This window comes from Mastomys coucha, unplaced genomic scaffold (genome assembly GCF_008632895.1).
Source record: "Mastomys coucha isolate ucsf_1 unplaced genomic scaffold, UCSF_Mcou_1 pScaffold22, whole genome shotgun sequence".
NCBI lineage: Eukaryota > Metazoa > Chordata > Mammalia > Rodentia > Muridae > Mastomys > Mastomys coucha.
Genome location: NW_022196905.1, coordinates 140,395,826 through 140,407,585, shown reverse-complemented (window position 1 = coordinate 140,407,585; position 11,760 = coordinate 140,395,826). Strand labels below are relative to the sequence as shown.

General features: G+C 36.9%; 1 protein-coding gene across 1 annotated transcript; it reads right to left on the bottom strand.

Annotated features, from left to right (window-relative positions):
* Window positions 1-211: 211 nt before the first annotated feature.
* LOC116104707 (cytochrome P450 3A25-like) lies at window positions 212-9,342 on the bottom strand. The gene is made up of 4 exons (XM_031391197.1): window positions 9,163-9,342; window positions 6,436-6,662; window positions 2,768-2,933; window positions 212-307 (listed from the first exon to the last, which is right to left on the bottom strand). Exons 1-4 carry the CDS (start codon window positions 9,340-9,342, stop codon window positions 212-214), a joined length of 669 nt encoding a protein of 222 aa, XP_031247057.1.
* Window positions 9,343-11,760: the final 2,418 nt, after the last annotated feature.

The following is an 11,760-nucleotide window of genomic DNA, read 5'->3' as shown; positions in this document are numbered from 1 at the left end:
TATGAGAACATTACTGAACAATAATTTTCATTTCACACATAATAATCAAGACTCTATCAAGACAATTAAAATAATTGAAGAATCTGAATATTCAGCTAACAAAGTGTGTAGATTAAAGTCATAGTCATCTAGATTTTCTTCTAGAGTAAATTAAAATCTCAGGTACTTACAGTGCATTCTTTAAAGAACATATCAGAACTTGAGAACAAAATCAGCCTTCATTTATGGCCCCATCTCTTGATATAACTTTCAGGACAATAAGTTTTTCTGGAGAAACAATCAGTTCCTTACTTAACTTCAAGGGAATCTGAAATAATCAAATAAACATATTGATAAGTTAAATGAATTATCAAATTTCACAGGTTGCTAGAACCAATATATTAAGCACAATAATGGCTTCTTCCTATGTTGTTGCATGACTGTGACCCTAATATTCAGAAGTAAGAGGGAAGAGGAATACAAAGTTAAGGCTTGTTGAGGTATATAGTATGTTTCAAAGCATCATGAACCACACAGACCGCTTCCTGTTTGTTTTTTTAAATCTATATAAGTGAATAATTATCACTCTAATACTGAACATCTTGAATTACTTATATACAATTTGAAAATATGATTCAGTCTATTTATACTTTATCATAAATGTTGAGTACCTATTCTGTAATAGTACTAGGACAAAATTGTAGCAGTAAATCTTATTTGATTTAAATTTTAAATGAAAAGTAGAAGTTTGATCTTAGTAAAGTACATGTGAGGACACAAAGTATACATTTTAAAAAATATGATATAAAGTTAATTTTCATTTGGTAAACCTGGAAAGACAACCATGAGTAGGGTTTGTACATAGTGAGCACTGTTGTAATACTCCAATATCCAAACAGTATATTTACCTTCCAATCTGACATAAAAGTGGGTTCATAATACAGGGTGGACCTTGGGAACTATTAACGTATTAGTCACCTGTATCTATTTTGAAATTGCAAGATGGTGCTAAAAAATTTGTAGTCATTTTGATTAATTTAAAAATAATATTCTTGTTGGTTTGTCGGGGAAAAGGTCCTACAACAGAGTAGTATTCCTATATAACTAGAAAAACATGCAAAAATCTTGTCTTGTAGTTTGAGTAAGGGTATCATGTAGGTAGTTAGAATTTGTCAGAGATTACAAGATGCCCAAAACTTGTCTGTGCTCAAAATAAAGCAACTCATCTGTAGCCTGCGTGGTCCTCTCGCCGGGAAGAAGACACGCGGACACTAGGTTCCTTCTGCAGCAACTGTTTATTTGTCTCCATCCATAGTGAAAACAGGGGGTCGAACCCAAAATCCGCACTGCTTATATACACCACAGTGCGCGTATCTGCCCACAGCGTGGTGTGTCTGCTCATGATTGGCTGTTTGCTCATTACCCTACGTAAGGCCCCGGGATGGGCCGTGACATGGCGTCTTTTCACTCTATGCACATGCGCAAACAGTACTCTATGCACATGCGCAAACAGTTGTCCACTAGGAGTTAACAGCGGAAGTAGGCGCCATCTTGCCATGGCGAATGCCTCTCAAGATTCACGGCTCCCCACACTCATCTGTGTTCCTGTACAGAGCAGGAAGATAGCTGCCCTAAAGTCTTCAAAGGGAAAACAAACACATTATAATGTTCTCTATAATGAATACCCTCTGACTTTTGAGTCATATTTAGTACAAAACTCATGAAATAAAACTTGCTAGGCATTTCTTCATTTAAGGTAATGACAGTATATTCTTAAGTTCTTCTGAGGAGATGCTTCAAGCATGTTTCTAAATGTGACAAGTTAATTTAAAAGTGTACACAAAATGGGGTTGAGGATTTGTAAAAGCAGATGATTGACTTCAAGGAGAGATTATCTTTCAGGAACAAGGCAAATACACACATACACTTTCATACAGTTAACCTGAAACACACATTAAAAGTCTGTCCCATGATTGTAGGAGCCATAGAGGTCAAGGATATCAAGAGAACATGGCCCACAGAACAAAGCAGAGCTCATAGGAGCTCACAGAGACTGACGTGGCAATCATGGAGCCTGCATGGGTCTTTGCTAGGCCATCTGCATACATGCTATGTTTGTGTAGATTGGGGTTTTTGTGTGACACCTAAGAAGAGGAGTCAGTATATCTCTGAGTCTTTTGCCTTCTTGTGGGATCCATTTCCTCCTACTGAGCTACCTTATCAAGAACTGTTTATACATAGTCTATTGCATCTTGTTATGCTGTGTTTTGTCGCTATCACTAGGAGATCTGCTCTTTTATAAAGAAAAATGGAGCAACAGTGGATCTAGTAGAGAGGGGCAGCAGGACAGTTGACTGGGAGGAGAAGAGGGAGAGGAGGCTATGGTGGAGATATATTTTATGAGAGAAGAACAGAAAAAAGCCAGTCTTATATATGGTGTACATAAGTATGAAAATGTTCTAACAAAGCCAATTACAGTGTAAAATACATATATTCTTGTAACAAGGGGAAAATCACCTATCTTCAGTGATATTATATATAACCATAAAGGGATATTTTCATTAACTCTACATCATCTTACTACTTATACTTAGACACAGACTAATTGCTCCAAAAATGAAGGTCCCTAGAGCTCACACATGACTTTAAATAGATCTTTGACAGAGAAAATTTGATTAAATATAAATCAGTATATTTGATATATATGTAGGTAGAATATATATCCCCAAGTTTATAAAAATGTATCTGAATAAAAAACAAAACTATGTCAAAAAAGAACATATTCTACCTCACCTGTTTCCTCACAAGGCTGCACAGAAAAGTTCTGCAAGACTTTGACAACAGCAAGCTTCATGTTAATGAGAACAAACCTCATGCCAAGGCAGTTTCTAGGCCCATTTCCAAAAGGCATGTATACATAAGGATTGATTCTGTCCTTATTCTCCTTGCTGAACCTGGTGTCACAATTAAGCAAGAACATAAATAATGAAACAAGAAGTACACAAGAGTGACATATTTGCAGGTTTCACTTATAGCCCTCAGACAGAATCATACACAGGAATTCAATTTATTCACTATTCTAAATTGTGGCGGAGTGAAATTATTATGAGATTTGGAAGTTAAAGTTTCTTTGTTCAACTTTACCATAAGGAAGCTTCCAGTATTAAGATGATGTGTGGTGGATGCTCTTAGAAATCAAATGTGTCCTTAAACATTTAAAGTCTTTAAAATATTAAAGAAGTCTAGGTTCCTGTGTCTAAACATTACAAAGTAAATGTAAAGGAAGGAAGAAGGAACTGTCCTGAGGTCTGAGCTGCGGATTCACTCATTGGGGACAAAGGAGAAGATATATATTATGAATGAAATGTTTAGATTCCATCCTCTCATCTTCTCACCCTCCTTTCTTCACTTCCTATCATTGTTTTATTCTACTCATGCTATTCTGCTTCCTCTTCTTTATCATCACTTTCCTTTCAGGACTCCTTTTGCCTCAATCGTATCCTTTAACAAAATATTTGATTTTTCTCTCCCTCCTGCAAGAGTCATCAAGTAAACTGGTTTTCAAGGACACACACTATGTAACCCATAGTGTTCCCTGTGACTGGGAGAAGCAGCCTAGAATAAGGGTGATGTTGAGGCATGTCCAAACCCTGAGAAGCTCATGTTGAGACAGCCCTTATTCCTTACATCCCTGTTTCTGGGCCTTCAGGATCTGGTGCACATAGCCTTGTGTTTCCCACCTCAACCTTTGGAGTGGTCACACAGCCTGGTGGCCAAATTCCAGATTTAACTTTTTCCCTCTCCATAAGGACATGTCCAGTAGTCACTTGGAATTCCTCTTCATACAAATGAAGCATTCACAGCATCTCAGCTACAGCCAGTTATGTACACTCACCCTGAAAACCCCTGTCTACTACCCAAGGTTTATATAGCCCTTGTTATCCCCCACCCCACAATAAAGAGGGTTGTTTCACTGAAAACCTGGGAGAAGGCTGTTTCTCCCTGTAACTAACTGCCAGACCAGAGTCCTTCTGATACACCTGCCCAGATAAGTTTTATTCTCTTCATTCCAGCCTGGTGCACAACTGGTGTATGGAAGCCCTTAAGGAAGAAACGAACCTGGACTGGCAACACACTGTTTCTATACTCTCTTAGCACTGACTTTTGTCTCCATCTTTTCAATTAGGAGAAAAACTACTAAAAGTAAAGTCCTATACCCAATTAAAATCAGCAGTCTCAAATGACCTGGACCACTGAAATCTCTCAGACACTGAGCTACCAACAAGGCAGCATACAACAGCACATATGCAGTAGAGCAATGCTTGGTCTGGCCTTAGTGAGAGGAGATGCCCCCAACCTTGACTTGAGGCCCCTGAGAGTGGTGAGGCCTGTCTGAGTGGGATTGGGTGGGGTGGGGATATCCTCTTGGAGATGGTGGGAGGAAGTATGGGATGGTGAGCAGTCCAGGGGCAGATAAAGAAGTGGATGAAGACTGGACTGTAAAAAAGGATTAAAGAATAAAAGAGAGAAAGCCTAAACAATTTAAAATTTTTAATTTCTTGTGTGATTATATAAACAAAAATGCTGATCTGGAAATGTTCCAGAAGCCTAATAACCATCTGTTTTATGAGAGTTTTTAAACATCATGAGAGATTGTGAAATAATTCCTTAGTGATGTTTTGCAGAACAGCATTGGCATCAGATGAAGGTTGTGTTGGAACGTACGTGCAAATTGTATTTGAAGAATTTCACTAGGGAAGATTACACACAAACATGAGAAACATTAGAACTCTTCTGTAGACCTTTTATATTATATGTTGGATTATAACCTTAATGTTTTTAAAATTTGAATTCCTCACTCCTTGGACTAGTAGTCACTGATGTTCACTGAGCACATAATATTGGGTTCAAAGCACATTGACGTGGATAATAAATAACATCTGTTTGAAGTCACTAAGCTACAGGAAGTAGGATTGGTGGATGTATAGAAGGAACATAGTAGTCATCTACACAGAAAACATGAATCAATCAACTCTATTTTATTCCTGTAATAAGTCCTATATGTAAACTGCCTTACCCAGAGACACAACTAAGAATTCGAGGTCTTAGGCATCAAAGATTTTATGAAAAACGACAGTACAGAATATGTCTAAATTATTTCCTCCCCTATTCAACTACTATCTTAAAAATATCTTTTTCACGTAAGTAGCCTTATATGTACTGAGCAGGTTACTTATATGAATATATAAGTATTGCCATATGCCTACATACATGAAATAAAAATTTATGCAAAAGAGGCCTTGAACTTGAAAAAGTATGGGTAGAGATGTACATTAACTTTTGGGTAGAGGAAGGATAAGAACAAATTAAAATCTCAAAACTTAAAAAATTAAGAAAAACTATTATTCTATATTTTTATTAGTGGGACAACAATGTCAACCTACCCACTATTTCCATGCTGTATACAATTCCTACAGACTGATCATTATTTTCCTTTCACAGATGACCCTGCTCCATATTCAAGAAGAACATTGAGAATGGCTCAGAGGTTGAGAGCACTGACTAGTCTTCTAAAGGTCTCAAGTTCAATTCTTAGCAACCACATGATGGCTCACAACCATGGCACCATCTTCTGACATGCAAGCCCAACACTCTGTACATACTAAATAAAATCTTTATAAAAAGAATGAACATATCAACTTTCTAGGGAATAGATCACTTGGCTTTGGAGGAATCACCCACTGAGTGTGAAGGAGCAATCTTCAGGAAGCAGACAGAGGCAACACTAAGAGGAGGTTATTCACATTCATCCTCAGTGAGGCTGCTTGAACTAGCAAAAGTCTGACTTTCTGCAACTTCTAAATGCACAAATGTGTAACTCAATGAATTCCTATATCTGAGAAATGATTCCTGTCTTTGGACATGTGTCTAGAGAGTTCTTCTAGCATTAAGGACAAATTTGAAGAAACATAAATGTAACAACATTAATAAAACATTAATTTCCTAATCATTGTCATTGTGGTTGCTCTCTCTGCACATACTAACACACATACATGCACACATCACACAGGCATGTTTCAAAAAATAGCATTGATAAATTATAGAAAGTTACTAGAATTTTAAAAAAACTGGTGAAAAACAGTGTTTTTTCTAATTTTACATATCTACCCATACTGAGAAATATATATAATGATATCACTGTATTAGAGAAATTTGTATTAAGGTTTTAAGACTCTAAACCAAAATTACACAATTTAGAAATGTCATTTTTTTCTGAGCTAAAATACTTGTAGCTTTTTAAAATAATAATTATCTCTTTGTAGTAAGAACATTCTAAATTCAAACATACATTTAAGATAATATAAATTTATATCTGTGTGCTTACTGTAAGAGACATCTTACTGTGCTTAGAGAATCATGATTCTGAGTATGTTCCCACTCACAGAGTCCTCATACCTTTCAGGGCAAAATTTCTCAGGTTCTGGCCAGTATTCTGCATCTTGGTGAAGAAGAAAGAGAGGTACAGCTACTTTTGTATTTTGGGGAATGAACACACCATTGATTTCAGCATCTTTCTTACTGAGTCTGGAAATTTTGGCAGCAACTGGATATAATCTCAGAGTTTCATCGATTACCATGTCCAGATACTCTCTCTCTCCCAGGCCATTACAAGTGGCAGGTGCCTGGAAAGAGAAAAATGGATATTTGATGATTTGAGATCTGAAATTAACTTTCATGTCAATGTATACAGCATTTTCAAGTTGTTGGAGACTCCATATTCAACAAAGATTAGTGAGTGAGTTTACTACTGATATGTTATAGTTACAATAGTCATGTGTTTTGACCATTGAAATGCATGGTGAAGTGAGTATGGGGATACTCAGATAAACTTTGGTTTAAGACCCAAATCATCAGTTTCTCTTTATATTGCTTTTCTTTTCAGTAATAATGAGTGCCATACTATATCAGTCTTGTTCAATACAAATCAGGTATCAAGGATATCATAATTTTTTTTTTTAGAGAGACCATAAATGTAGACCAAATAATGCAGTGTAGAAACATAATGCAGTGTCAAATACTCTTTAAAAAATTCTATATCAAGCCTTTATGATGAGAACTCACATAGTATATAAAACCTATATTTTTATATTTATATTTTAATAATAATATGACTAATAAACTTATAAGTCATAGTATATAAGACCTATTATTAAGTGTAATATTACTATAGTATGAAGATCAGTGTCATATTAAACAGGGATAACATATGGCATTATAGTGAAATAACTTCAGTAGGATCTTTTCTTTTTCAAACTCATCATGGTAAAATAAGGTAAAAATGGATAGTAATTGAGCATAAAATTTCTGTTCCACTGAAATGTCCTTTCAACTCCATACAGAGTTGCGGAAACAATTTTTCCCTTCTTGCTTCATATAGTGTTCTAATAAAACTTTAACTTTCAACATCTCACAGCCTAGAGTTAGCTGAAAAGGATGTCTCAACTGAGAGATTAAGGATTAGTAGATTAGATATGTTTGTGGATATGTCTGAGAGGGTTGTTTTCCTGATTGTCTTGATTGATATGGCTGTGTCTAGACAACTGCAGGTAGCATTATTTCATGAGCAGATTATATTGGGGTATATGAAAATAGTTTTATAATGATAGTTTAGTGAGTGGGTCAGAGAGTAATCAGCATCTTTCATGGTCCCTGCTGTGCTTGTTTGGCTGTAAGTGAATCCCTTTTTCAGAAGTAATGCTATATGGAGTGCCAAGCACTCCTGCCTACAATTTCTTGACTTGAATTCCTGCTTTTACTTTCCTCCATTGAGGATAGATTGTCATCAAAAATTCAAGCTGAAATGAGTGGTTTCCTCCACATAGTTGGTTTTTGTCATTGTATTTGCTGCAAGACAGAATGAAGCAAGAAGAGAAGGTGAGTATGAGACCTTATGATGCTTTGTGTGCTTCTCATTGACAACTGGACAGTCAGAGTTCAGGTACCTCACACTACATTGTAGTCAGTTTTTGGTAGAGACATGAAGACAGCTTATATGATATGTTGTTATTACTCCATGGGACACTGTTGCTTCTATAATATGGGCTGAGAAGTTTATGTTGGAAGCTACCATAATTTCCATGTCAATATCTAATTATGTGATTGGAGAAAGGAGTAATGGGGAGAACAGCTGCCCAGCTTAGATTAGAAAAGGCACCTTGGCTGGCCTTTGCATTGTACAATTATATCCTGTTCTGTCACGTTTGGTTGTTATTTCTTAGAAACTTGCTCTTTCCTGAAGGGAGAGAGAGAGAGAGAGAGAGAGAGAGAGAGAGAGAGAGAGAGAGAGAGAGAGAGAGAGGATCCAAGGGAGAGGAAGGTGGGGAGAACTGTGAAGGAGAACCTGTGTTCAAAATGTATTACATGAGAGAAGAATCTATTTTCATTCTAAAAAATGAAAAAAAGTATGTGGTAGATTGTTGTATGTCTTCAGATATTTACTGCTCCTTGATCTCTGAGCTAGGGCTTTACTTCCTTTTCCTCAGTAGTAACTTTTGTGCCTATTTATTTGTTTTTGAAAAATACAATAAAAATGGTTAAAAAGATAAGGTTTTCTTGTTAATGTTCATGCCAAAGCATTCCCAGTGGTAATGTAGCTATCAGGTCACTGAGGGTCTAGAGGGATACCTCAGTGATGAAGGGCATTGTTTTCTCTTGAAAAGGACAAAGAGTGGTGTCCCAGTACCATAATGGTGGATCACAAGTACTGGAAATCTAGTTTTAGAGCATTTGTTTTACCATTCTAGTCACCTCAGGCTCTAGGCATACACATGACGATAAATATACATTCAGGCAAAACAGTTATATACATTAAGTCCAAATTTAAAAGACGATTGACTGTTGAATGATTATATTTAAACTCTAGAGATCTTATGCATGCTTTTGGAGTGATCATTTTGACGAGAGATAATAGATATTAGAGGATCATTAAAAAGCATAATGATTAATTTTCTCTATGAACACCATTGTCTTGCATCTCTCATTTTTTCTTCTGCACTTAGATTTTCACTGACTTAATTTCTGTAAGAACCAATGCTTAATCTATTTATTATTATTTAAAATATATGCATGGAAGAAATGTTTCTTGTTGATGTTTTATCTTTTCTTCAGATGATATCTACTCACCTTATTGGGCAGAACTGCATCAATTTCATGCTGGAGTTTCTTCTGGACATCTGGGTGAGTGGCCAGTGTATGCATAATAAAGGAAAGAGCATTGCTTGTGGTCTCATAGCCAGCCAAAATAAATGTGATTGATTGGGCCACCATCTCCAGATCAGAGAGAGCTAAAACAAGATTAGACATGTCTGGTATCAAGTAGGGAAGATAGCATAGTTGAAACCACCTCTCTCTGTAATTTGGGAAAAATATTATCAATTATGTGGAAGGCAGTTTTCTATGAGAATAAAAAGTAAACAGACACCAGGATAAATGTAAAAACATTATACATTGTACTTATTAGAGAAGTATGAACCATAATATAGGACACTAAGCATAGTGATAAGCAAGATGCCAATGTGCCACTCACTGTAAAACTGCAAAGAAAATAGAATAAGAAAGAACTGGGATATTGAGCTTATCAACAATCAGATGCTCAGCAAAGGAAAACTTAAGGTGTGAGATGTAGGCCTGATCAGCAGCTTGATATCTGCCCAAACCTTATAGCCTGTGTGTCTCCCAGGAGGTCTATAGTAAATAAAGACATAGATGAGAATCTGACCCAAATATCCATGCCATCTGGGACAACCAGGGAAGGCAGCTGATGTGGGATCTACCCACTCCCCAATTTGCCCAGAGCTCCACCTTCCTTTTGGTCTGCTTCCTGCCCTACATGCTACAATGTGCATGCCTTGCATGCCTCCCAGGAGGTCCGCAATAACCAAAGACAGTTCTGTCTTTTTAATACAAGAAACTGAAAATTTCACAACAAACCCAAAAGAAGAGAATTATACAGACATAATACCACCTCCAGCAATAAAAAATAACAGGACTTAACAATCACTGATCTTTAAAATCTCTCCACAACAATGGACTCAATTCCTCAATAAAAAGACACAGGCTAATAGACTGGATGCATAAACATGATGCAGCATTTTGCTGCATACAAGAAGCACACCTCATTGACAAAGAAAGACTCTATCTCAGAGTAAAGGCTAGAGAAAAGGTTGATAAGAAAGTGATCTCAAGAAACAAGCTGGAGGTGCTACTCTAATATCAAATAAAATATACTTTCAACCTGAAGTTATCAAATGAAATGGGGTAGAACACTTCATATTCATCAAAGGAAAAATCCACCAAGAGGTAGTCTCAATTCTGAACATGTATGCCCCAAATGCAAGGGCATCCACATTCATAAAAGAAATGTTACTCAAGCTCAAATCACACACTGAACCTCACACAATAACAGTGAGAGACTTCAACACCACCCTCTCAGTAATTGACAGGTCATTGAAATAGAAACATTGAAACTAATAGATGTTAAGAACCAAATGGATTTGACAGATATCTATAGAATATTTTACCCCAAAACAAGAGAATACAATTGCTTTCTCAGCACTTCTTGCAACTTTCTCCAAAATTTGCCATATAATAGGACATAAAACAAACCTCAACAGATACAAGAAGATTGAAATAATCCCATGTATTCTATCAGATTACCACTGAGTAAGGCTAGACTTTAATAACAACAAAACAACAGAAAATCCATATACCCATAGAAATTGAACAACTCTCTGCTCAAGGATAACTTGGTTGGGATCAAAATAAAGTAAGAAATCAGAGACTTCATGAGATTCAATGAAAATGAAGATACATCAAACTAAACTTATAGGACACAAGAAAAGTAGTATAAAGAGGAAAATTCATAGATTAAAAGCCTTCATAAAGAGATTGTGGAGATTGCATACAAGTAAGTTAACTGTACACCTGGAAGCTCTAGAACAGAAAAAAGCTAACACACCAAAGAGAAGTAGATGGCAGGAAATAGTCAAACTCAGCCTGAAATCAAACAGTTAGAAACAAAGAAAGCAATACAAAGAGTGAACAAAACTAGGAGTTGGTTCTTTGAGAAAATCAACAAGATAGATAAACCCTTAGCCAAACTAAATAAAGGACACAGAGACAGTATCCAAATGAACAAAATTAGAAATCAAAAGGGAGACATAAAGATAGAAACTGAGGAAATTAAAAAAAAATCAGATCCTACTACAAAAGCCTATACTCTATGAACTGGAAAATATAGAAGAAATGAATGATTTCTAGACAAATACCATGCACCAAAGTTAAATCAAGATCACATAAATTGGAGTAACTGGGTCCAGCGGGACCAGGCACACAGGAACTCTACCAGCCCAGTGACTCCGGTTCCTTCTGGTCTGCTTGAGCTGGGGTCCAGAGTAGACCTTGGGCACAAGCTCCACAGCCAGTCCCACAACACCCAGAGGAATCTCCACTCCCAGGCACTCTGACACACCCAGGATCAGAGACCTTGGGATCAGAGGTGAGCAGGAACCAACATCTGTCCCAACACTGGGAGTAATTGGGTCCAGCGGGACCAGGCACACAGGAACTCTGCCAGCCCAGTGACTCGGGTTCCTTCCAGTCTGTGGGGGTTAGTGTTCTGACCAGACCTTGGGCACATGCTCTGCAGCCAGTCCCACAACTCACATAGAAAGCCACACTCCCAGGTGATTTAACAAGCCCAGGATCCCAGAATCACAGGAT

Bases quoted from the DNA above. Each gene is read 5' to 3' on its own strand.
- LOC116104707 (XM_031391197.1), bottom strand. From the start codon at position 9,342: ATGTCTAATCTTGTTTTAGCTCTCTCTGATCTGGAGATGGTGGCCCAA. The intron at 6,663-9,162 runs GTGAGTAGATAT...TTCTCTTTCCAG, and splicing joins ATGCAGTTCTGCCCAATAAG to GCACCTGCCACTTGTAATGG. The intron at 2,934-6,435 runs GTATGAGGACTC...TTGTGACACCAG, and splicing joins GAGAAATTTTGCCCTGAAAG to GTTCAGCAAGGAGAATAAGG.